The sequence below is a fragment of the Stegastes partitus genome, unplaced genomic scaffold (genome assembly GCF_000690725.1).
Source record: "Stegastes partitus isolate 25-593 unplaced genomic scaffold, Stegastes_partitus-1.0.2 Scaffold2313, whole genome shotgun sequence".
In the NCBI taxonomy this organism is placed as follows: Eukaryota; Metazoa; Chordata; class Actinopteri; family Pomacentridae; genus Stegastes; species Stegastes partitus.
Window position 1 is genome coordinate 1,875 of NW_007580044.1, and position 27,347 is coordinate 29,221.

At 44.1% G+C, this 27,347-nt stretch overlaps 2 protein-coding genes across 3 annotated transcripts in view; one reads left to right on the forward strand and one right to left on the reverse strand.

Moving 5' to 3' along the window:
* The first annotated feature begins 418 nt into the window (after positions 1–418).
* The window catches only part of LOC103374635 (KATNB1-like protein 1), a 37,885-nt gene continuing 10,956 nt past the window's right edge, over positions 419–27,347 (forward strand). The window contains exon 1 of the mRNA XM_008304754.1: positions 419–457. The gene's annotated coding sequence lies outside the window, so the exon portion shown is untranslated. The remainder of the gene's footprint in view (positions 458–27,347) is intronic.
* Positions 20,437–27,347, reverse strand: part of acp7 (acid phosphatase 7, tartrate resistant (putative)) — a 13,881-nt gene continuing 6,970 nt past the window's right edge. For both annotated transcript variants that reach the window (XM_008304757.1, XM_008304756.1), the window contains 8 exons: positions 24,253–24,315; positions 22,882–22,996; positions 22,555–22,668; positions 21,796–21,862; positions 21,299–21,366; positions 21,130–21,201; positions 20,621–20,758; positions 20,437–20,516 (listed from right to left, as the gene is read on the reverse strand). In XM_008304757.1, the coding sequence (XP_008302979.1) occupies positions 20,451–20,516; positions 20,621–20,758; positions 21,130–21,201; positions 21,299–21,366; positions 21,796–21,862; positions 22,555–22,668; positions 22,882–22,996; positions 24,253–24,315 (703 nt within the window). In that variant the 3' untranslated portion in view covers positions 20,437–20,450. The remainder of the gene's footprint in view (positions 20,517–20,620; positions 20,759–21,129; positions 21,202–21,298; positions 21,367–21,795; positions 21,863–22,554; positions 22,669–22,881; positions 22,997–24,252; positions 24,316–27,347) is intronic.

Genomic DNA, 27,347 nt, shown 5'->3' on the forward strand with positions numbered 1-27,347 from the left:
CGAGAAACCCACTAATTCTCCACCGCAGACGTCATGTCTTTATATCGTGATTATTGGTATTGCTGCAGTCTGGCGCGTTCATTTATGCGTCGCTCTTTTTGTTTGATTTAGTCATACAACCTTAGTAACTCATTTGGGACAACAATAACAGCCTGTTTGTTCTTTGTCGGATTAACAAGCAGCAGATTGTTCTGGTTTGTGTGCTGGTGGTACCACCAGTCATACCAGACATTCCAGCCACCTCCATTGACAAATCCTCGCATAGCTCAACGTTTAAGCCTTTAGCATACAAACTTGTTCGCTGCCAAGTCTGTTATGTAATTGAAGTCTGCTGTTTTGGAGGCTTTTACAGCGGTTGCCCCTCTCAGCGGGACGCGGCACCGGGACGGCAGCTGCCATATAAGGGCAAGGCTACCGTGTCATCGCCAAACTACTCGTAGTCTCCCAGGCAGAGATGGTACGTACTTTGAAAAATAATGACTTCCACTTCTCAGCTGTCTTTTATCAATCTTGTTTTGCTCCTTTTCCATCCATTCTTTTCCACTTGTGTGCAGTAGTGTCGGTCCCCGAGAGCGGGATAGCTGAGCCGGAAATGTGTTTATCTAAAGAGCGTCTTTCCGATGCAGTCATAGCTGATGTCAGGAAGTTTTGTGCTCGCAGGGTGATTGATTGGTGTGGAGTCATATTCCCTATAGTGGCTACTGAACCACAGAGATGTATTGTTAACCAACCGTCTCCCCCTTGTAGTGGGAAGAGTTTAATGAAAAACAATGCAGTCTCTATTTTTGGTGGCGGACAAACAGTGAAGAAAACCAGTGAAAATCATGACTCTTATCATTTGGGTTCATCTTCAAAGACGCCGTCTCGCACACTCACAACACCTCCCAGACTCTCTGCGGCGAGGATTTGCCACTTCAGAACCGGGATCTGAAAACATCTGGGACAAACACGATCAGAGTGGAACACACAATCAGATGTTAAAGCCGTTTGATACTTCGGTAATATCACGCTCACAGGAAAAGATGCTCTTTTCCCAGAATGAAAAGCGCGGAAAGCTCTGTATCAAATTTGTGGTGTGCCAGTGAGGCGTGCCAGAGTTCATGCATTTGATTGGGTTCAGCTGCTGTCAACAGTGGATTTATTCCAGCTAGAAAGTGGGTTACCTCTGCAAAGCAAAGGGGGACATTAGCAGATAATTAAAAGTGCTCTTGTTGCTATAATTGGGAAGCTTTTATATGTAATTATTTTTGTTAGGTCTTGCACTCGACTACTTTTGAAACAAGAAAGAATTATATATTAACCCGGGGCGACTAGGTTAACTTACAATTCACAGAAAAGTATTGTCTACCTTTGACGCATCACAAAAAAGACAGAAGGTATAATTAATAGCTGACAATGGCTGCATTCCATTAAAGTGAGCCACTTGCATGTTCCTGGTACTGTCTATGCTGCATCTTTGGAGCGGCTTACGGGAACAGAACTGTCGGTAATCCCTGTGCTTTTTCTCTTGAATCCTCCGCAGAGCTTGAAAATATAAGACATGACACCTGAGCTAAGGTTACTTGTACATTTAGTTTAAGAAAAATCCCAGAGAGCAACGTTATACATTCATATTAATTTCCAGATTTGGTTTTGAAATGACTAATAGGTCTACTGTTATTGATACCAGCATCTAAATAAGCTGCTTTTGATCATGTTGCAACCCCGTCTCCTAAAACTGCATCCTGAGGAGATATATTTTCTCCCCAAACACTGACGTAACTGTAAGATTTCACTTTGAAGGAGCCACAGCGTCTATGTAAGGATGTAGGAGGGGAGGAAGTGGCATAAGTCAGCAGCAGAACATTCACCCAGAAGACCAGGATTTGTGTCCCCTGTGGGATCATTATTCTCAAACTTCTTTTTTCACTTGTTGGTTTTCACTCACTGGTTGGGTTTAGGCACCAGAGTTAGTTGGTTAGGTTTAGGAAAACAGCACAGTTTGGGTTAAAATGCAGCTTTTTTTTACAATATGTTAGAAGCTTCTCCTTCATTTATGGCATTATCGGGGTTCTGGAGCGACAGTAGAGCAATGACATAAATGGCAAAGATATGTTGATTCGAAACATATTTTGTGATGCATCATCGTCCCGCGATGCAGTCGTTCGGTTTATGATGAACATACGATGGAAAACTCATTGTAAAAGTTTTGTTCTTTTGGTTATTTCTGCAATTAGTGTTGAATAACTGCAAGCAGAAAGGATTTCTGTAGCCTTTATCTTGACGGCTGAAGGACAGCGACCTAAATATCTGGTTCTCGTTTCTTCCTCTCCGTCCTTGTTTTGCTCCACAAATCATGAGTCTGTGTTGTGTCTGACTGTTGGCATTCGCAATAATTTCATATTGTGACAGATGAGAACGGATCGTTGGTTCTCAGTCCTGGCAGTCCAGCGACAGAACAGACTACACAAGGAGAAAGTTATTAAGAATTAAAGTAGACCGAGTATTAAATTACACTTATTAAAGGACAAAAACAAAGAAGCTCACTTGCAGGCTGCTTTGATCACATATACTGAATGCATGTCTACATACAGACCAGTGGCAGCTCTGCAGCCATCGGTGTGAATGAATGAATGAGAAACATTGTGAAGCACTTTGTAGAACCATCCTAAGCTTAAAAAGTGCCGGCACAGTATTTCCCATGTCTGTGTTTGTAAAGCTACTTGTAAACTTTTGTCTTTTGTTTCATGCTGGACAGTTTGCGTACGATAAATTTAAGAAAACTTTTATTTCTCTCTCTCTAAAGTTGGGGATATCTGTCTCTGGATTCAATACCTGCAAGCTACACCTTTAATATCACACATAGCTGTTTAATTTATAATTAAAATATTGATCAGAGCATTTGGCAGGTTAGAAAATTTCTTTAAGAGCATAAACGTCTCCAAATATGTGAAAGGAACATACTTAACATGGGTTTTCTAAACTTGTAGGTAGTAAATGTATTCACAGTACTCATCAGAAGTGCGTTTTATTACATGTAGATTCATACTTTGTCCACTTTAATCCTCAGTAATTTTCTCCTTGAGTAGTCTCGACTCTCATTGGCCTGCCAGGACTGAGAACCACTGATCCATTTTCATCTGTCACAATAATGAAATTATTTCTAATGCCAACAGTCAGACACAACACAGACTTTTGTGGAGCAAAACAAGGACGGAGAGGAAGAAATAAGAAACAGATATATAGGTCGCTGTCCTTTAGCCGTCAAGATAAAAGAAACAAACCCAAACGTTTCAGCTTCCAGTTATTCGACACTAATTGCTGAAATAACCAAAAAGAAAAATCATTTCACGGTGACCTTTTCGTTATATTTTGTTTATTAACCAAATGATTGCACGGCAACACGATCCAAGTGAAGTGCCGAAGAGAGAAAGGACAGCACAAACTGATACAGCAGACATTAAATTGTTTAGTGAAGTGTTATGTTGGCCGTCCTCCCCGCTGGAGCTGCTGATGTCTGTTCTTTGTCTGGGCGGGAGCTGCTGCTCTGCCATTTCCTTCTTGCTTTCGCTCCTTCTCCCCGCTGAGGTAAAAATGAGTCACTGAGTCAGCAGCTGGTCTCCGTCATCCCCAGTATCGCCCAGGATTCCACAGGAGACCAGCTGCCGAATGGTTACACTCTGACGAAACCACTTCCCCTTTGGCCTTTTATGGCTGTATTCAGTGTCGGCGAAAAGGCTCGTAATGGGCAGATCGAAGAAGATTAGATTTTTCGCTCATGGAAGTAAATGTGTAACTTACATGCTTTGCAATGTTAGTGGCTGTTGGTTTAAACAATCCCTGTGTGTTCGAGCTCGGAAGGCTCACTGGTGCAGATTTATTTTGCTGACCCCTTGCAAGAATGTGTAGATGCTATCGAAGGTGTGCATCATAAAGATCAGTGCTGCTTCTCCCACAGAGAATCATGGCTTCAAAATAATGATAACTCTTATGATGAAAAGCCGCAATGACTAGAGATGTTCTGATCAAGTTTCCAAATAGGTGTCATATTGAGTATCCATCCATCCATTATCTATACACTGCTTAATCCTCACTAGGGTCGTGGGGGGCTGGAGTCTATCCCAGCTGACTCAGGGTGAAGGCAGGTTCACCTGGACAGGTAACCAGTCTATCACAGGGCTACACTTAGAGACAGACAACCAAGCACACTCACATTCACACCTACAGACAATTTACAATCACCAATTAACCTCAACATGTTTTTGGACTGTGTGGGAGGAAGCCGGAGAACCCGGAGAGAACCCACGCTGCACGGGGAGAACGTGGAGACTCCACGCAGAAAGATCCTGAGTGTCCTCACCGGGACACGAATCGGGATATGTTGAATATCTACCAACACCGAAGTCCAATCTAACACCATTTACTGAGATAATACACACGTCAAGTACATTAAACTCAAAGTCAGTCCATGTTTAAGCCTCATAATTGAATTAAAAAAAACCTTCGGTGGCCATAACTCTTGTTGGGAACTGTCAGAAATGAGGTGTACTGTGGCTCCAGCTTCTCATCCAGCATAGTGAAATTTCTTCCCCCCTCTGTAATCGTTTTAACCTTGTCACTGTCTCGAGGAAGTTTCTCTTCCTTTTAAAATTATAGTCCAGGGTGTGTTGCTGTTGTGCAGCCGTTGTCTGAGCTCCCGGCGTAAACTTCCTGTGTCCTGTTGAGTGTTTACTGTGTTGTATCAGACTGGTAGTGTTGGAAGCAGCTCTGTTACTGCTCACATTGTCAACATTACAAGTGGCTGTTGGAGGGCTTTTGTTTTACAGTTGGAAATATTTCCATGCTGCAGATGTTGTAGACATGTTCTGCCACATATAGTGCAGACTGGTGGGTGGCAGTAACCAACCATCAATCAGACATGAAGAAGAAGACGAGGAGAGGTTGTGAGAGGAGACAGAAACAAAGAATTAGCCTTAGGTTAATGCTCAATAACTACTTACAAATTAAACAATTCTCTGATCCACCCTGATCCCTATCGGTGACTCATCCATTGATATGTGTTACATCAACTATCAAACTCATATTTTATAACTGATATGTAAAAGATAAACACGTGAATAAAGGACACAGCTGCTGGCTTCATCAGAGGTTCAGTAGAAACATGAATACAATGCAATCGTCACAACCGTATTGAGACATTTCAGTTTGGAAACTCGCCTTCACAAGGCAGCTGTAGCTTGTAAATGGAGGCTGTGGACCTTTAGCAATCGGTCAGCTTCACTTTTGGCATCGTAACTGTTGGAACTCAGGAGAGAATACCTTTCAAAATGTTACCGCACAGAACAAAAACTGAACCATAAAAACAAAAGGGAGGTCTCCGCTCTCGCTGTTGATCACGGACGAGTGGATTCCATTATTTAATGTTTAAACCGAGGTGTTTAGTTTTTCAATTCCACTGGATAAAAAAGGGACGGGCAGGTCCGCGTCTCGCTCCGTCTCATCTTCCTTCCCGTTTTTTCCTGAGCAGGGAGGTGCCGTGCCGAGCGCTGCTTATTTGAGAAGCTGCTGTGGAATCTCCTGTCCCTTCTGTTTTGACCATGCAGGCATGGCAGCCGGGAAGAGAGCTGGACCTGTCACTGCCCACTGACAGTTCACTCTCAGACAGCTCGTTGTGCTTCATGTTTATCCACCAGGCTTTGTGGAAAATATAGCCCCGAATTCTTGGACACAGGCGGATCTGCTCTCCATCCCTGCACCTGTTTTGTTTTCCAGGTGGCGTACTGTGAGGCCGACCCGAGGCCTCTTTTTTTTTTTACTTCTTCGTGTGCAGTTTATCGCTCCACCTCATCTGTCCTCAGCGTTTAAGAAAAAAAAAAACAAAGCGAGTGGAAAAAACCGAGTGTGTTTTGCCTTGTGGAGGGAAGGCAGATCAGAATCTCTTCGTTGCTATTAATTGTTGCTCGGAGCCTCTTGTCTAGGTTTAAGAAAATCTAGCTGTATTGATTTTGGCGAGCGTTGCTAGCGTCGGAGCACAGGCCGCTATTGTTGTTCGGCTCAATACGAGGTCACGTTGCCTCGAGAAAAAAAAAACAACAACTCATTGATCCCAAACATTAACTCTGAGGATAACTGGGCACGGCTTACTTCAACAAATCATTTGTGTCTACAGTGGAAGCACTTTCATGAGTAAATATAATCATTAAATTCAAGTAAACTATTCTCTTTCAGAGGTTGCCATGATGCCAATTACTGTGTGAATGTTTACTCTAATTACCGCCTAATTACCCACATCAAACTCTGTTTCTGATCGTATTTATGGCCTGTATAACCCTAACAACTGCAAAAGTCATAAATTGAATTTGCATTCTTTATTTGCCCAGTGATAAATATCATTAGTCGTGACCTACGTTGCCTGATGAGTTCCTACTTAGCATATAATTGTCAAACCACATGGTGGCTTTTACTGTTTGATCATGCTTCAAAAATGCATCTACAAAACAAAGACACGATGATTATTTTCAGCATTTTTGGTGACGTGAGCTTACAGTTAACAATCATACGATTGGTACATTGATTTTTTGGAGGATAAACATGTTGCATAAACCAACCCGGCACTCGGAACCTGCTGTTTTTGTCAATGAGCAAGTTACAACTGACGAACTCATCCATTCAAACAATGTGTGTTTGTTTAGCTGCGCTGTAAACAGACGTGTCGTTTACTCTTCTGTTGTGTTCCCGATAAAGCATCTGTTGCCATGGCGAACACAACACGTCAACAAAAACTGGAATGTTAATCACTGAAACTGACATTTTAGGAAATATGTGTGTTTCGATTTCTGGCGAATACAACGTCATATTTACAAAGATGGGAAACGGGGGTCACAAAATCTGCCCTCCAGCATATCTCAGGCTCACTGATTATCACGTTCGGTACATCTTGTCTTTGTTAAATCTGCACAAAAACTGAACTAATAAAGCTGCGATTCGTCATTTTGTCAGGGAGTACCCCGATTCTTAGCCAGGAGTAGCTGCCAAGCACTGAGCACTGACTACAGACAGCTACTCAAAGCAGAAAGCCAGCCTAGTTTTCAAAAATGCTGAACTATCCCTTTAATTTAGAAAGCTGTCGATTCATTTCAAGAGGAGGAATAAGTCGGATCATAGCAGGAGAACGCATCATTCCCTGATTGTAAAGTTTACAAACTAGTGCCAGAAACTCTGCCGTTGCTATAAACAGTTTGTACCAAATACGGAGCAAAAGGACCCGAAGAATCCGTGTTGCTTAATAATTTGCCTCGGAAAGGATTTAATAACTGATTTCAGATGAAAACTCGGGTGCTTCGCTGCGTTATGAATGAACGCTGATTGCTCTCGAGTGCAATTTCTCGTCCATTAACGCAAAGTGATCACTTAAGTGTAATTTCTCGGTCGGTCGGTCGCGTTGAGATCAACTTGTTATTGCTGGATGCTGATTAGTGTGACACGGCGAGGCCCTGATGAGGGCTATTACGAATGTTTAAGGGGGACTTTTCTGGTTCTTGTGGGGATATGCAGCGACTGGACGCCCCTCCCTGTGTGTGTATGAGCCGGTTCTGTGGTGTTTGGCTGCCCGGCCTACATGACACCATGGCTCTGTACGCCGGCCAGGCTGCCCTTTCCTCTCATTTGACTTCAGTGACCACTTTTTTATTACAGTCCTACATTCTATTTTGCAAAAAGTGAGAAAGTGGAGAAACGAGTTCAAAGCTCACGAGGACAGGAACAGGAAAGCTTTTTTTTTTGAAAACGTGTCTCGTTGGAAAACTCTCACAACTCGGGTTTCTGGAGACTGAGGTCATTTCAATTCAACCTCGTCTCACCCTGGATCCGCTCCGTCCTGTTCTTCACACCCCATTATAAACACGACGCAGCGACCGGTCCGGAGAGGTCGGCAAATCAAGACAACTGACAAAGATCGACGTTGCATCATCAACATCGGTTTGGGGTTCGATCCAAATTGAGACAAACACAGTAACGACTTCATGGCAGCGGAGGAAGCCTCCACATCTGCGGCTCCGCTCCTCTCTTCCCATCTTCTAAGAAAATAGGGCTATCAGAAACCCCAAAGCTGAAAACACCTTCACCCCATCATCTGGTCCTCTTTAACACCCAGCCGAAGCTCCGCCCATTTGGGCTCAGTCGTCGTGTGATACTTCAGCTGGACCTGGCAACTTGTGGGTTTTTTTTTTTCATCATTGGACCTATTTGAAGGAATTTCACAGTCTTTTTTTTTTTTTTTGACTGCCACCTCATGAAAGAGTCAATTCTTTACTTTCCAAAGGCAACAATCTGCACGTGTTGATCCGTACTACAGCTGACAGTGTTGTGCGAGTATCACAGCGATTCATTATTAGTTTACTATAGATTGAGAGTCAGTGTGCACAAAGGGGCATCCGATCACTCTGTTTGGAAAAATGAAAATCGCTCGGCTTTCCACGGCCACCTGTTTGTCATTTCACATGCCTCGGAGTGCGCGTCCTGTGTAGAAACCTCGATCCCACAGCTGACCTTTCGGAGGAGCGGGTCCAAGTTGACAGCAGGTCAAATGGCAAGCTCAAGTCCGCGGAGGACAGCGGGAGTGAGAGCAGGACGTGAGGGGGCAGGGAAGAGGGCTTTGAGTCACGCAGCACAAAGGAGTGAATCACGCCTCTCGGCAGAGTCCAGCGAGTGACTGACTAGTGTTTGGATCCGTCACAGCCGTGGAAATGGCTGGAATCTAAGCCCCGACTGGGAAGCCGCTCCACATGTGTATACTTGACAGGAGTGTGCGCTGACGAGCCCACACACTTGTCGAGTCAAAAGTCACTTATCCGCACAGACACGCATGGTGTTTTTGACGTAGAGGTCGTGCAGTGCCGTTATGCAAATGTATTCCTTCTCATTCCGGGAATTGTAATTACAGTGTTTTTGCAGTGTCAAAATAATTAAAGCTGGACATGCGTGGCTTCGGTTAGGTAATCGGTACGTTTGGATGTGAAAAACGTGTACTCGCAGGGAGGAAAGTGGGAAAACAAGCTGGGTCTGTGATGGTTTACATACCACAGAGGAGACAGATTATGTGGACACACAGAGAAAAAGACAGGAAGCGCTGAACTCAACACAAGAGGAACATCTCACCCGTACGCTAAACCCTAAGCTGACCTCATTCCGGCTTCAGGTTGGGACGGACGAAGCTAAAATTAGACGGCGGGGGGATATGGGAGGACCGTGTGAGATGAAAAAGGTGAGCTGCCTTCGCTGTTTATTGCTCCCATCGCTTCACAGAGGCTGGAGAAAGTCGGCCTCCATCAGACATCGCTGCTCCTCTTTACGTCTGATCCATCATGTGCATCACACATGATGGATCTTTGTTGCTGAAAGGCAGCTGGAGAATCAACCTGCTTCTCGCTCCACAGCAACCACATGCCCACAAGTGAACGCAGGCATCACAACATGAAACGTCTCATATGAAGGAACCGAAGCTTCGTACTCCTGCAGAATCTGGGACAAACGCTCCTTGACCTCGTGAGATAAAACAAAACAGATTTCCCCGAGCATAGGGAAACAGTTTCATCACCGTAACCTTTGTGACTTTTCTTTTGAAGGCGATTGTTCTAACCACAGCGGGAAGGACGGCCAACGTTTCGCCTCCAAAAGTATTTAATCTTGTTCTCTTATTGGCTGGAATGTGGAGAATAGCCGCAGTTGTGCCGGCTGGGAAGTCTTAAATCACTGACAGGAGCTCTTTTCTGCAGACTCACGCTTTCTCCTTTTTTCCTCCCATTTGTTCTGTTTTTTTTTTTTTCTTATCACGCCTTACAAGCCTCTGATATGCAGATCTGGGCCGACGGCGGCCACGTTGACACTTCAAGCTGCTCTCGTGAACACTTTTAATCAAAAAGCCATCTTTAAGTGTTGCCAGCAGTCAGCGTTGGTACGTTTACTTTTAATGTACTTTAGTGCAGATTGCAGAATGCATGCCTTAAGAGGTGGAGCTTGTGAGGACCAGTGTTGACGTTTGCCTGGTTACCATATTTACACAGTTACCATGCGTGAGATTTTGCTATTACTTTCACTCCTATTGCCCTCTGCCCTCCTTATCTCACCTCCCACTGCCTTCAGGATCTACTTGTTTCCCATTTACAGCACACACTGAACAGACATCTAGTGGACCTTGTTGGGACATTCGCTGACTTTGACTGAAAGTGTTTTGGATTCTCATCCTCCACCTTTAAACGTAGTCGTATTCCAACAGATTACTCAACATGAGTCACGTATTTTATGCTTTGGACTGCTCGATCATTGTCTTATATCATTATTGCATGTCACGGTGTGAACGAATGTGGCATTCCCATAACAGTGCTTCCTACTGCACACAGGAGTCCCTCTGGCAGCGATAGTTTGTCTGGCAACAAGAATAAAGACCCAGTTTTTTCCTTGACCTTTAATTTTCCAGAGGAGCCGAGTTAGAGTGAAAACCAGTAAACAAGATGAGAACAAAACTATGTGAATTTAAACTTCCATAAAACATTTCTCAGTTTGTTGCCTTGCAGCTAATCCCCTAAAGGGAAAAAATGGCAAAAGAAAAAGCAGATTTTCCTTCTTTGTTTTCCCACATTATGAAACGGGGGTGAAAAGGATAAAGCCTAAATAATAATAATGTAAATCCTCGGGTAAACTGTCTCACACGCCAAAAGAGGTTTCGCAAACAGTTGTTCTAAGGGTTTTTTTACGTGCATTATTATGTAGAGAGCTGCAAGGTGACGCAGTTGGTAGCACTGTTGTCTCGCAGCAAGAAGGTCGCCGGTTTGCGTCCTGGTGGGGGGCACCGGGATCTTTCTGTGTGGTGTCTCCATGTTCTCCCCGTGCAGCGTGGGTTCTCTCCGGGTTCTCCGGCTTCCTCCCACACAGTCCAAAAAACAATGTTGAGGTTAATTGGTGATTCTAAATTGTCCGTAGGTGTGAATGTGAGTGTGCTTGGTTGTCTGTCTCTAAGTGTAGCCCTGTGATAGACTGGTTACCTGTCCAGGTGTCCCCTGCCTTCACCCTGAGTCGGCTGGGATAGACTCCAGCCCCCCATGACCCTAGTGAGGATTAAGCGGTGTATAGATAATAGATGGATTATTATGTAGAAATAATTGGTGAAAAAAACATCATGCATGTTGCAAACTGGCTGGTCTCCATTGGTGGTTTGTTTGTGAGCAAGACCTGCAAGGAAAGCCTGGTGAGTTTTTTATTATGTTAAAGGTCTGTGTTAAACTTTTCATACATGCCGGGCTACCTCTGTACTTTATAATGAAAGAAAGAAATATGTTTAATAATAAAAGCGGTGGGTTTCACAGCCAGCCACAGCGAGCCCAGAGTGCAGCTGATGAGAATCTTGGTTCTTCTTTGCTTTGGCCTGGTCTAAGTTAGAGGGATCAAAACGTAGCAGCAGACCAAGTCTCCATCAGATAAAGAGGCCCGAAGGCCTGAGGACATTTCACACACATGTGGTCTCCTGTGCGGCGTTAAAACCTGGGGAATGCAGGCGCTGCAGATAAGAATTATCCAGAGGACAAGTCAAAACCTATGAAGTACAGTGAAGATGATTGAGCTGATCCACGCATCCTTCAGAATGATGATAACAGTTACAGAGAGAACGTTAATCCCCAAAACTATCTATTCAGTTGGACAAGTGTCAATTCTTTATATTCTCGGAAACGGACAGCTCTTTCAGTTCTTGAGTTCACGAGGACAAAACATCCTCAAGTTGCTTCTTTGTAACTGCGTGACTTTTCCCCTCGCTGTGTTCGGTGCTGGTCAGCACGTGTTGAGCACGTGCAAATAGCTCATGGTTTGGGGGAATAAATCAAATCAGCAAAATTTCCTTCAACATATGCGTGAATATATTTAGAATGAGATCCAAAGTCACGGCTACCTTAGAAAAAGACAAACCTGCTTTTAAGTCTGAGCTGCTCTCCGTCCACATGCTGATGTCTAATTGAGGTGACATTAGAGCAAATGGCGGAACACGTTTGAGGTGGCAGGAAAAACACAGCGGGCTGCCGAGGGACTGCAGATCCTATAGTCTGTTGGTTTAGGTTTGGTGGGAGAACAAATATTGAAGTCGGATTTAAAACTGAACCTCGTGCGCCTCTTTCCTCTGGAGCTTACATAAAGAGACGGCGACCACAACATCCCTCCCTTTCTCTCTGCAACTGCAGGACCGCAGCACACCAGCCCTGCTAGACATCTCGTATGACTGCTGTCAGCGTGCTCATTAAGTCTTTCAGTCTGCGTCTGTTTAAACAAGCTCCACCGGCGGCCAGTGGCCACACAAAACCAGTTCCCAGCCACGGGGTGATTTGCTTCGCTCTGCCCAAATTCGTGCCTTGGTCCATTTAATGGGTGGTCAAACATACTTATTGTACGGCAGAATAAACACTCCGAGGCATGTTTTTGGTTGTTTTCTTTGGATGCTGGCAGAGAAAATGGTACAAAGACTGCATCCACCTGTTTTTACTATCACCTAGAGGAATGTATTTCTTTGTCAGTAATCAGCTCCCATCATTTTTGGTTTAATAGGACGAAGGCTCTCCAATCATTGAGCTTTTGGAGGCTGCACTGAGGAAGCACTGGCACGCATACATGCATCACAGGCTGGTGTTTTGCAGCTATAATGTTTACCATCGTCGCAATGAAGTGTTTTAGACAAAGTACAGTTGGGACTGTTGTGCAGATATTCAGTCATGGGGTGGGGGATCTTCCCAAAAGATCAAATAACAATCTTTCAGAGTAGATTCAGGATCTGAAATATAGTTCTGCCAACAGATTCAGTTAACCTATGGGATCACATGACTGGTTGTGCCAATTCTCCATCTGAATTTTGCTTTGCTCTGATATAATTCTGTAACTTCTGAGCAAAGGTGATGACTCCCATCTCAGCTGCTGTCACTTCTTAGTCTGCATCAGGGACGAGGACAAGACTCTTGTGTAATTATCTTTTTAATGGCTGAGCTTTACGACTTCTCTGACTAATTAGATCCATGCCTAAGTTGTCCACAAAACAAGGTTGTCAGCTCGCCCACTAAAGCGTACTTAAAAAACAAAACATTGGAGAAATTTTTGAAAAGCGGTGGCCTCACCAAACCTTTTAAAACTCATCCCAACCATGACATAAATATCTGTGTTAAACTTAACAGCAGTTCATCACGTAGTCATGATGTTTAGCTAAAAACTACAACCTTCTGGTGGCACAAGGTCACAAGTCAGCGACCACAAGGCTTCATCCTCTAGTTACAGTGATATTTCAAAGAATATATGAAACTTGCATCCCTCTACATGAGAAAATCAGGAGATCAACTAAGCCAGTATCAACATCTGGGGACCATGAACATCTGCAGAATTTCACTGTAGTCCATCCAAAGCTCAAACAAAGTAAATCACCGATCAACCCACACATGGAGCCATCCGCAACTCATAAAGTTTGTTGAATTGTTGCGTACAGCCTGTTGCTAATTGCTTCATGCGTTTAAACACTGAAAGCAGACTTTCTTTCTGGCCAAACGACAGGTTAATATCTCTCTTGCATTACTGCTCATCAGTCGTTGCCAAGTTTGGTCTCTGAGCGAGATTGATCCAGATGGTCTATGTATAGAGACGTAAGGTATCCTCGCAGGTCTAGACGGCGGACATACCTTTCTGTCTGAGTCCAACTGCGGCATGTCATCCGACCGAGGACATCACTGCCCTTCATGGCAAAACCACCTGCTACTACTGGACGGATTGTCTGAATACTTTGTGTTCTGTGATTTAAGACATCTGTGTTTCAGTGGCGGGCCAGTCACTCACTTCATATCCAGCAGGCTGGTGAGGAGGTTTTTTTTCTGGATACCCTGGTGCATTGCCCGTTCATTTGGATCCCTAAGCTCTCCATAAACACTGAAAACCATCAGTTGGACAGTCTAGTATGATCACACTCTTTCAAAAACAACACTGGATACCGTCTCTCCGAGATGATTACCTTTACAGCCTGAAATGTGGCTTTGAGGACAGAGACAGCTGCCCCATCTCTTTTTTTTTTTATTTTGCTCAGTCTCACACACACACACTTGCATGTATTCCTGACCCATTTCTGACCAGCCAAAAACCTGAGGCCACACAGGGATCGTCCAAGTATGAGGCCTTCTTAGTGTCCACATGCTGCCCTTTAAACCAGGGGAGGTCTGCCCTCTTCACACACCAACTTGGAGAAAATAATCTTCACCAGAGGTAGATAAGAAAAAAGTAGCTTTGACTGGTTTCGGAGACATGCTGTCTTTTTGCTGAGTGCTGAAAGATCCATCAGTGCTCACCGCCCCCGCCACTGGCACTGTGGATAACGCCGGAGTTCCCGAAGAAATAACCTGCATGAACTCCACATGGGAAATAAGGTGTTGAAATATCGTCTTAAGTCTAGAGTCGGGTTATGCCCCTGTCATAACACTCTTACAGAGCTAAATTATTTCCTTTGGGTTCTTCTGGGATTGCTTACTACTGGGTGATTGTCGTGTCAACTAGTAGCAGCAGGCATGTGTTTAAAATGCCCAAAAGGGCTTGTGGTTTCCACCCCTCTATTTGTTTCCCAATGTGAGGAGTGTGAAGTACGGCCTCTGCACGTGCCTGGAAGGTTGAGAACACTCACAGAGACCTCAGGCTCTGTTTGTGACATTTTTAAGGGGGTAAGAGTTTAGAGTTTTGAGTGCAAAATCCATTACGGCCATTAATCACCTCATTCCTATCTAAATGGTTTTAAAACCAGAGCTTTGAAGGAGTTCTTAAGTTACCATTCCTGTAAAATAGTGGACATGTAAACCACCCACTGACCTTTCCGTTGCTTGAGCTCAGATCTCCAGCGCTGACAAAGTAATGGCTTTGTACCCGAAAAGACAAAGGTGAGCTATTCACCTCGACACAGGCGCTAAGTGCAGATCTGACAGTGAACAGGGATCAACAAGTACATCACATTGCCAGAGAAACTCTTGACAATGAAGGGCCTCGCTGATATTTGGAGCCAAGTGTGAGAACATAAAGGTAACCAAAGTTAAGGGAGACAGTCAGACTGCCTGGCATGCACAATATTTAGGACACAGGATAGGCGTAATGAGCCTGGCATTGTTTTCAGCAGCATGCTGCATTCTGTCAGGGCATTTGGTCAGCAGTGCCAGCCAGGGAAGCTGGGAAGAGAGCTCTCCTGTGCAATTTGTCTTAACCAGGCGGGCATGACAGGAGCCCGAGAGCATGTGCAGGAGGTAAATGAGTCTTTGTCTCTTGACTTAGAGGATAATGCTTTCAGCTGACAAGAAATTCAACAAAGGGCGGGCGTGATCACAGAACAGGTTGATAAAGGCGAGATGGAGTTATTCTGATAAAACAAGGCCCCTCTGGAAAATACTGTATTCAGTAATCTTGCTCGTTTCAGCGCAGCAAGGCTTTCTTCGCAGTCAGTCACTGGCAAGAAGTCCCACGTCATAATGTCGACGGATCAGGCTCAGGGAATTTAGCCACCCCCAAACTATGCCGGCTGCTGAATGAGATTTTTTTTTTTTGGGACTTAACAGACCCTAACACAGACTTCTTGAACCGAATGACATGCCCCAGTGCTGCATGCCAACAGCAGCCAATTTGGTAGCATACCCCTGTTGTTGCTCAGCTCTCCAGGCCCCTCAAGTGTTGAGGCTCAAAGTTAATGAGTTGAATCTCTGCCCCCTTGGCACGAAGCTACAAACTTCCTGCAGACTGAGAGGAGTCTCAGGTTGGCCTGCCGTCGCTCTCAGGAACAGCTTCATCTGTGTGGGGAACAACATGACCTGTTGTGTCCTGAATTTTTCTTCTCAGTGGGAAAGACTGATGACTTTAAAATGAGAAGATAGGAGGAGACAAAAAATTAGGGGCCAAACCCTTCCACTGGTGAATTGGAGGATGCTGAAGACAGGCCTTATACTAACCAGAGCTCTTGCTTGGCTAAACCTGTGCAGTTAGTCTAATGGCTTCCTAATAAATTGCTGCATTACTAATCAGGACGGATGGCTGCACAAGCAGTGCCACTGATGATTGCGAGCTCCAGTTCTGAGCAGCTCGTTTATGCGCCTGTGGTCAGAACTGCATGGAAACATCTCCATCTGTTAATAATTATAACGAGTAAACGAGGCTTAGGAGGTGACATTGAGTTATTCTGCTATACAGACTAATCAACATCAGGGTTTCCAACCTGTTTTGCTTGTCGTAGCCCCCACAGCCCTGACAAATTACCCAAAAGCATTCATTTTTATATAACGTTAACACTGATTATAGCCTATTAAAATGGATGTTGGTAATGATTTTACTTTCATTTTAAAAACTGGCAGTGTTTGATGAGGTCATATTTGTGAAACTACAGGAGAAGCTGAATGTGTCAACCATTTATTTCTTACTTTTAACAAAATACACGATTATTTTTTCTATTCCAACCATCTTTGCATTACTTTTAGCGAACTATACCAGTTTTTTAATGGCTACTTTTACTTTTAATTATTACTTTCATTGCTTCAAACATTTATTTATTACCTTTAGCTAACTATAATTAACCTTTTAAGTACTTTTTCTACAGCTTGCAGCTGTTTATCTGTTGTTTTTAGCTAACTGAATACATTTTGTAATGACTACTTTTTTGCTATTTCAACCATTAGTCCATATTACCCTTAGCTACCTCTACCAACTTTTTAATGACTACTTTCGCTGTTTCAATCATTTATTCATTACTTCTGACTAAATATACCAACTTCTTAACTGCTACTTTTAGCTAATCTACATATCGTCAGTATTTAGCTATACAGCAGATTAAAACCATTTATAATTACTTTTAACTGCCTACTTAAACAAATTACTCTTGCTTACTATTTCAACCTTATATTCATTACATATACTCATTTTTACTAGTTATTTCATATATTAAATTTACAAAATCATTATAAGTGTTGTGTAACTTCTTGTTAATTCACTTTTTACACACCTTTAATTGCAACAGGTAGCATTCAGATGCTAACTGACTCAGTAGATAGATGTATTTAATCAGTTTATTTCCTTTTTTTTTTTTTTTTTAATTAGCTGAGCTACAAACTGTAAACTGTAGTAATAACAATAATAATATTAATAATAACACAAACATACACCTGGCTGGTTCCATTGCTTTATATTATTCCTTAAGCTAAAGCTACAATAGAGGCTAACTGAAACATACACATCCATCTGGTGCATTAGCTTTACGATGGCAGTTTGCAGTGTATGTATTTCAGCTAATCAATCAAAACTGTGCAAATTTCCTAAGTTACTGTGTTTCCCTGTTATATTAATACACTTTAGTTTGTACCCCAGTGTGACAGGACACGTGCTGGTTTATCAGTCGGGACCCTTAGAGTTCACGTTCAATGTTATTCCAACCCAGGCAGCATTCCTCTCATATCTCCAGAAATACTGCTTTCATCGAGCCCCCAGTCGCTTCTATTTTGGCCTATAGTTTTCTTTTTTATGCAGCTTTTTAAATTTCCCTTCACACACTTTGTGCAAGTACAAAAACAAAAGCGTTGGTGCTATCATGTTGACCTCAGATTTACTGCAGCAATACACGGAGTTCTCCTGCTGGGTTTGTGTTGATGCCGTGTTGTGCAGCCCCGTGCGGTGCCGATGCTGAGAGGGGAATTGTGTCGACCGTGCTTGGCTGTTTTGTCTCGGTGGTGGTCTGAGGCTGCTTAATAGCGGCGCTTTGGTTGCAGAGGAGCAGAGCTTCTGGATTGATGAATTATCCTCCAAGATCCAGCATCTGAAGGCCTTCAATTCATTACACATGTCCCGAGTCTCCTTCGGTTAACCCCGCGATCAAGTGCCGTCCGTTGATCACCCGTGGAGAGAAATACCACACAGAAGCCCTCTCCCCGTCTCCTGGGGGAGTTTGTTGTCGGGAGTGAGCGCTAGCAGAAACTCTCGAAAATAGATAAATAATGTTGGTAAGCCACAAGAGTTTAACTGAAGAAAATTTAGAAGAGTCTTATAGAGAGGCTTCACGGCTGTTTGGTTTAAAGAAAGAGACATCTGCTTCCCCTTCTCGCATGTGGTCTAAGAAGAGTTCATTACTCTTAGGGTTTACTCGGCCATAAGCTTGGGAAAGGATAAAAAGCTGTTGATGTGTCGTCTGAAATTAGCCTGCTGTGATGAACTTAATGTAAGCGGGAAGGCGATGTGGTCGCGTCATGGTCTCGCCAAGGTTGGTAATGTAACCAGACAGCAGGTCCTGTTTAGCCAGGTCATCAACTTGCAATGAACTCCGACTAAGTTACGGGGCAAATTCCAGTCAAATGTAGCACCTCGCTCCTTGACCTCCTCCGGTACTGTTTACAGCAAACCTACCCGTCTTCCCTATCGGTGACAAGCAGGGTGTTCAAAGTGGTTTCTTTTAAGTCCGAAAGCGTAAATACACAATTTCTCAAAGTGAGTTTTGTTGAAAAATCGAATCTCTGCGTTGACGAGGACGCTGCACTCGTAAAGGCAAGAATCAATTTCTGTCAACAAAGGCCCGTCGCCACAGAACCACAAACCTGCTGCGCCTCTATCACAGGCGGTAATAAGCACATCATATTTCTGCAACAGGCATGTGATCTGAAGTGACATGTTATTTTCTCCTCGCTCTTTTTTTCCTGGATTGCGATCAATGTTTTTTTCCTTATTTTAAGGAAATCACACGAACCCGTACGCCACGGGACATGCTCGTTATTTAAGGCAAGAACTTTCCATCCAGCCATTTTTTTTTTTTTTTTTGCATCAAACACTGTACATGGATGACTGACGAGAAAACAACCAAGTCTCACTGGACCATAAATGTGGTCTCTAACAACTGTAAACAAATATGACAATCTGACAGCACATAATCGCCTCCCAAGTTCCTGGTTGGTTATGTGCAGACTGCACTCAGCGCCTCTTCTTCCTCGTGTCCTTTGCTTTGTGGACAATATGCAGCATGAGCAGGTCAGAGGTCAGCGGCGTGGGGCGTTCTCCACAAACATACCTTTACAATCGTGTGAGCAACAGTTAGCAGTGAGCAGGCACACCAGAAACATGTGAGTACGAGGTGTGATCACTGGTCGTTTCTCCTACCAGACACCGCTGCGCCGCGGGGTGTCGACATCAGAGAAAAGTTCAACAATTCTGCGGTTGGAGTCACAGACACGCTACTGACGCCTGACTGCTTTTGTATTTTCTACAAAAACTCTCAGCTCCTCATGGCTAACCTGTTTTGACACATCTCCACCACGTGTTAGCTGCTGTAAGGTTTTGGTCCTTCATTCAGGTGAAAAACGCCAATTTGTGCCGTGTTTCCATCAGTGGTTTAACATACAGCGTACTCCCCGGTAGCGTCGCATGTGCTTTGGATAAAGCAGCCTGCCAAATAACATGCAGTATGTTAACTCAAGTCCTTAATGGATCGTTGATTTTGTTCATGTCGGCTATGTTGTGTCAACAGAATTATGCAGAGAGATGATTGCACTCTGGCGCTGACAGATAGCTCGACAGCTCAAAACACAGACGCATGCATATCCACGCTGGTCGTCTGCCAGCATTCATCCCAGGCAGCATGCTGTTATTAGGAATTAATACCACCAGAGTGGGAAGAGTCATGGTGAGAGCTGCACTCTGGAGAAAGCGCCTCGTCTCACTCAGCATGTGCCCAAGCCACAAGCATCCCTGAGTTACATAACAGTGCTTTTGTGCAGGCGTCGACTTCCATGTGTCTTTTTGTCTCAGATCCCGCCGGCCACACATATGGACAATGAAATGAGCTTCCAATATCCTGATAGGATTAGCCAAGGGAGAATCTGTCATCTTGATAGAGTGATAGGGCCGCGACCTGATCTGTCTAAGTGCATTTGCAGATTTTTATTTTTTAATGAAAAATATGCTCTGAAGGAATGAAGCTGTGTGTCTGCCAGATTCATGCTGTCCACGTCTGGTGTCATCCATTACTCAGTGCTGCCAAGAAGGGACCTACCTGTTGATTACCGCTAAATCAAAAGAACTCGAGTCCAACTGCACTGATGAAACACAGCGAGCAAATCCAAAAACACATTTAATCAAATGCAATTTCTGATGCCTCAGTTCCAGAAAATTAGGCCGAGCACCTTTCAGTAAATCACAGTTATATACATTTAAGGAAGATGATCATCATATGCTGGTGGAAATGTTTTGAAATCGAAATGTTCCCCTGTGCTTTGTTAGAAAATCTAAATGATCAGTCAGAATTCTCATTACCACAGCTTCATTGTGATTGAATTTCCCTACTGGGATGAATAAAGTATTTTTGATTGATTTGATTGATTGATGCAATGCAGCAAAAAAAAAAAGTGCTTGTTTGAAGCTCAAAGTGCATTTTGTGAGCAGATAGTTGTTTTAAAGGCTGACAGTCTTCATAACCAGGCAGAGAAGCCGTGCTTTTCTTTCACCACCCATATGCTGTCAATCACCTTGCCATACTGGAACACACAGAAAAGTCCTTTTCATTATTTGAGCAATATTCTTTGTCCTTCAAATGTGTTCTGTCACGTTTGCTGCGCTTGTGTTCCTGCGTGTTGCTCACCTGGTCGTCGGAGACCTGCTCCAGGTAAAGGTGCGTGGCGTTGAGCACTTGCATGCGGCTGTAGCCGTAGTCCGTGCTGCGGAACGCGCTCCACTCTTTGGGGTTTGGATTGAACTTGTCTGTTCTCTCTCTGCAGCCCTGCAGAAGATTCAACAGAGTCTGTTAGAGATGAGTCACGCGCCTTTCTTAAACTCTGTCCTCAAAGCCCTGTTTGACATTTACAAGTGTGGCGGTGCCTCGGTGCGAGTCTGGCTGCATTTTGATATGCTGATGACTAACCCCTCTGTGGCTGGATGACAAAGCGTGCCCTGCACTGCTCTCAACCACATCAGAAATCACTTAACCAGAGGAACAGCTGGTACTGAACTTATGTGGCAAACCAGCTGCTGCACAGACAGGACTGTGTACAATATTTAACAGTGTTTTTGTGTATGTTACTGTCAATTCACGCATTGATCCATGTGGAAAAATGTTAACAGTCACACACACAGTGATGTGAAAGTACTTACGGCAGAGCCCGTGATAATGTGTACCGGAGCCTTAGGGTTCACATAAGGCCGCTCTCTGCTTCCATTGTACACCTATAAAGAGAAGAGCATAGGAAATATCGTTCACTAATGCACAACAGGGAACTACAAAGACAGGAGAAGGCTGTAAATTCAGAACGCACGAGCTGACCTTGTCCCCGTAGACGGGCCAGAGTCTCTCATATGTGTGCTCGTGTGCCCACAACTCCACGTCCACGCCTGTGAAAGACATCTGATGATAGCACACAGCCTCTCATAATAAAATAACTACACAAACAGCTCAATTAAAAACATTCTGCAGCGTGATGTGATCCGGCGTTTCTCAGATCTTGTGCCTATTTAATTTCGAGATATCTCAACAATCAACAGAAGCTTAACATCAGAGCAACCAAAACTTTCAGAGTTCCCCCCACAAGTTAAATAATTAAATGCAACAAACAAAAGTCTGAGAAATGTAATACAGGAAAAAACATTTGAAAACGGGCTGCAGGGATGTCAGCCAAACCGGAGGCCTGCTTTTTTAATAAAGGATGTTTGGACCGCTCTGCCCGCTGCAACTGTGAGGACATTAGTCTGTCTGAGTGTGCAAATGTGTGATCTTAAACACCCATTAGGAGCGCACAGCTGGTTGTCGAATAGGGAGCATACCATAGCGGTAAAATAGATCCTCGAGACCGGGAGCTGGCGGTTTGGTGTCATTCCGCCCCAGTCGGACCTGAGATTTAACAGAGAGGAATAATGACAGCATGAGCTGGCGGCGACGTCCGAAACACTACCTGCTACGTGAAACACTACCTGGTAGAGCTCCACCGGGCCCGTGCCAGCCTCACTCCAAACAGTGCCAAGTGCTGAGAGAGCAAGCAAGCCCAAGTGGAAACTATTTGGTCCAAATTACAGTGATTATGACTCAACGTGCTTATGGGTTGCGATGTGAAATGGCCAGTCTGCAACATGCGTGACACGTCTGCTACCAGGGGCAATTTAATCGGCGAAACACATCCTGCGAGTGACTTTATGTGAGAAAATGAGAACACTACAGAGGTGCTGTACTTAAAATAACCCACCTCGCAGCTAACAATGGTAGCTTTGAAGGAAATGTTTTAAGATGAATGCGATAATATCTCAAATAAAACCACGTCACACCCACGTGTTGCCAAAGTGTTAAACAATGAGGCTTTGCTAATGAAATGTCTGGAATGTAGTTAAAGTGTTACATCAGGAATCTTTATAATTAAGAACCGAGTCGGGCTGTGAGTGGCACCGTCAGCCTTTACTGAGTCAGAATTTATCTCCACTTACTTCACATCGACAAAATCTATTAAACTACTGGTATGTCTGAAACTTTATGAGCCAGTACTTTCTACGGCAGTGTGAAGAAATTAAGTGTATAAATGAATAGGTACATACATAGGAGTCGAACTTGGTGCAGTCATCCTGGTCGTCATCGGAGCAGTACATGGGCCTGTGTCCCATAGTTATGATCCACGGACGCACTGCTCTGTTCTCGGGCTTGTTGGCCTCCTAGGTCAGGGTTAAGTGGACCCAATCACATGCCAGATTAAAATAAGGACACAAATGTTGTAGCAAAATGAGAAATCAATAGATTTATAACGGAGAAATGAATCTAAAAAGATAACATCGTGCTGAAATGGAAAAAAGAAAGACAAAGCAAGTGTGGGAACAGAAGAGAGCACTTAGCCGTCATCTACAGATGTAAATGCTGCAGTCATTAACCTCCAGGTCGTTCTTCAGCCACTCGTACTGCTTGAAGAGGAGCTCTTGGCCAAATTGGAGATAGAAATAAACCTCGGTGGAGAGGGAGATGATGTGTGCTGACCCCAGGTTCCAGCTGCAGACACACATCGTTAAAATGATGCACAGCCTTGACCCAGCAGAGGAAGCATGCTAAGAGTCATCCGATAAGCAGGAACAGACCTCACTTTAAACTCCACATAGTGTGAAAAATACTCCGAAGCCCAGACGACATTTTGTCACTGGCATGTTGCTGTTAAATGCAATAAAAACCCTTTTCAACCCAAAGGCTGTACTGTACTGTGAGTGCTTACATGTTCATTCTGTGCAGTTAATGAAAAAATATGTGCACACGGGTTATGAAGTGAACAGTTTCCAGTAGCAGTCAGTTGCCTCTGCGGTGTTCCTCTCTGCCTCCCCTTGTTCCTAAGCGTGCACATGAGCAAAGGGCTCTCAGCCAGCAGGGCCTGTCTGCATCCAGGCCCACGGAGAGTGGGCAGCTGGCCTGTGGTCTAGCAATGTATTATCTTACAGTCTGAGAGAAGGAGGCCTGTGCCGGGCAATGAGTCACCCAGTCAAATGTATAGCTCCTTTGTGTGTCCCTGAGATAGGAGAGGCAAGAAAAACTAAGAGACGGGAGCCCTGCACTTCTCTGCTGACTCGTACAGCTCATTAATGCTTACTGAAATACAGCAGGAGGCTTGGAACACTTTCACATGATACTTCACATGGGGTCCCCGTTGGAAAAGTAATAATTTTCTCTTTGCTGGTGCTGCGTGCACAGCCGACCACATCCCCCTTCAGTGTTACAGCATTCTGCTCTTTCACCTGCTTAAGCACATCATCCTGACTAAAGGCAGACTCACACAACAGGAATCTGAATTGAAACTGGGGAACATCACATGCATATATAAGCAGAAACTTCAGCTTGGAAAATAATGGCAACGCATACGACAGGATATTATTAAAAAGTGTCGTGCCAGAAGGAGCAGTCCAGGAGCAGTGCGGCACCACGGGGGATCTCATGGGAAAGCAGATGTAAACGAAATGGAGATTGTGGTGCCTGTAGTGCTGATAATATTATGCAGGGACAAAAAAAAAAAAAGTCAATGTGGATGAGAAAATGTTTGGGAAAACAGACTGTTGATTCTTCAGAGAGATGTGGGGTTGAAGAGTTTTATTATCTGTAGCTAATGCTAGTCTCAAGGGCTGCAGTGTTCAGCATTGCTTGGTAACAATGTCCGCTGCTCCGGCCAAGGTCGCGGGCCAAGATTCCTGCTCCCGATTGTCAAGACGGACGAAACAGGTCGGAACCAGCTTGAGCCTCCCGTAGTGTGTGTAGAGTCCCCTTACCTGTACCATAGGCTCTCAGTCTGGCCGGGCATGCTGAAGCGATTCCTGTAGTTGGAGAAGTTGCTGTGAACAAACAAGATGGTGAGAAATGTAATTAGACGAACTGATCATACAATTTGCATTCCTTGAATATCCAACAAACAGCAATTAGCGCCGCAAACTGCTGCTTTCTCTGAGTTTGTGGTGCCTATAGCAGAGCTCGAAAAGCTGCAATCCTTTAAGATAATTCCAAGCTTTCTCTAAAATATAAAGAACCGGCAGTTCCCAGAATAAATTTGGTGCGATTCTTTTGTTTTGCGTCCATTTGCAGTCGTCATTATAACTTGGCAGAAAACACGAGGGGTGGTAGATCATCAGACAGAAGTGACCGTCGGCTTGTGGCATCTGCTTCAAGCTTCTAACAAAAAACTGCAGTGGAGTCCCAGACATTTATAGAAACCATACATGGTGCTATATGCAGGCTATCAGTGGCTGCCTCTAAATTAAAGGCTGCGCAAAACGGTGGATGCAACCTCTGTGACATCACCCTATAGGGCCGCGATGGGATATTCTGAAGCTTAGAATCATGGTCAGTTTGCCGGAGCCAGATAATCAGAATTTGGGCAACGCGGGGGGAGGCCTGGGTGGAGCAGGCAGAAGCCACCATGACTGAGTGCGCTACACTTGTCAATCAAGAAAGCATGCCTCTAAATATACCCCCTTCCTAAAACCAGGACATCTTGTTAAAAGAGGACTGTAATTTTAGATGCAGGAGTCATTAGAGGAATCACTTTTTAAAGGAGCTTCCACAGTGGTTTTAGCACAGAGTCACGGTGGTTCTTATTGATCCAGATATAGCAGAAAAAAAAAAAAAACAGGCACATTCTAAAACAATTAGAACTAAAAAACCAACATCCACAACAAAGCGGTAATCCAAATATCACAACGCATCGCCTGAAAGGGACGGACCCTTTTTCATGGAAAGCGCTCCTTGACGCCAATCCGTCACTCTCTTTTCACGGTTTCCGATTTCAGCAAGCAGACAGGAGCCAGTCTTCTCTACGGGCCATTAACTGAGCAAGGTGACGGGAATGACTTGTTTTCTTATCTTACGTAAGCAAGAGGGGGGAAAAGGCCATATCCTCGACAGCAGCCGGGCTGGGATGGGACGGCCGGCGTGGAGCGAGGAGTAACTAGAGAACGGTGAGGTCGGAGGTCAAAGGCCAGACGTAGGAACACAGAGGAGGATCAAAGAAAGCGTCTTCACTGAGGCGGAACAAGTCTTTAATCTATTGACGCATGAGGTTCCAGCGAGCGGTGAACACGAAGAACAGAAATGTTGCTTTTGATGCTAATCATAAATAAAAAAATAGCTCCAGGTACAAATTTCTGATTTACAATCGAGAAAGTATCTGATGTCTTAGAATACATTCATCATAAACAAATCACTCAACTCGTCCAAAGCCTACAGAGCCAAAAGAACAAGATCTCTTCCTGAACAAATGAGCTATGATCACAACGCCACAGCCGAGTTCTGACCGTGGCACCGAACCAGTAGCTGTCATAGCACGTGTTCATACTCCCATCTTGTGGCTATGAGGGGTACCAACAAAAATCCAGAGGGCTCAGGGTATGCACCGTCTGGTTAGGGGGAAATAAACAATTAATTTTTAATCAGCGTAATAACATACATACTCTGTAGAAATCCAAACAGTGATGTAACCCAGCACGCTAACAGGAAAAATATTAGCCCGGAGAAACACAATCAACCGCGAGCTTTAAAGTCTCGAGCGCCGCGGTGGAAAGTCTGATTGGGTACAAATATGATAAGCTTATATTTGTTTGATTAATCTCGGCTATGTGAGTCCGGCGTAACATGTGAGTCATTCTTTCTAACCCGAAACATGCTTGTCTCCATGTGTGTTTGCTTTTCTATTAACGTAAGGTCGAGATAGAAATCTGGTCCATGTCAAGCTCAATGTGAACAATGTGACTCTTTCAACCGGCCCGGCAAGATTTTCCCTCCTCATCAAATCTTCCCTTTCATCATGCGATGAGCTAAATCCAGGCAGTAGGACGAATTAAAGAAGCCAGTTTGAGTCTTCAGGAAGCACATCGCTGACTCCCATCACTGGACATTGTTTCAAATGGCGACCGTTTTTTTTTCTGAGGCCTGATGAACCGTACGCTGCGCTCGTTGAACAAAGACGGTCTTGATTGGGGCCTTAGCATCTTCTGTGGACTCACTGTTCTCATCCTGCTGGAATGCTGACTGAAAACGTTTGTGGTCAGCCCTGTTTCAATTGCCTTTTACCCATTAGGTTTTGAGGTTGGAAAGAGAGAGAGGAACAGAGAAGTATATTGAGAGAAGGCGCAACAGAAAGCGAGGAAGAAAAGCAGGGGCCAGCCGCTGGGAATATTTGGATTCTGAACAACACCGCAGAACAAAACACACATTTAGGTATATAGACGGTGAGAGGAGCTGGATTTCTGGTTATGTAATGCAGCGAGCCGCTTCTTGATATCAGGTTCTTATGTCAGGACGCAGCGCCAAGGAAAAGAGACTACTGTTAGCAGCTCCTTAATAAACACCAGGCAGTAGTCGTATTACACATGGCGAGGCTGAGTGAGAACTGTCCCAGTATGGCGGCGGCAAGTAAATATTATGGTGCAGGCTCGGGCACTGCTGAATGTTTCAGAATGCAAAAACGCACAACCGACTTCAGCAGATGTGCTCGGAATTCAGGGACACATTCACTGCTGAGACTCAAAAAAAAATCGTATGAAGGCTGCTGAAAGTCTCGCTTGTAATTTAATTCAACATGTGCTGAAAACATCTGAATAACAACATACTGTAAAACACTACTTTACTGTATATGTGACTAAAGGTAACTTCCAGTTATTGGCATATTCTTGTCAGCTTCAGTTTGTTAACAGACATGGTAGCAGCACTGGAGGGGTTTCATTATAAGGTCAGTGGGGACAACAACAAATAGAGTATGACATTATATATTGTATATCTATATTTTGTTTATGCTTCTGCAAGAAATGAAGAGCTCATTTGCAAAAACAGATACCTCCATCTTCACAAACCCACTTCTCCATCGTCTACCTGA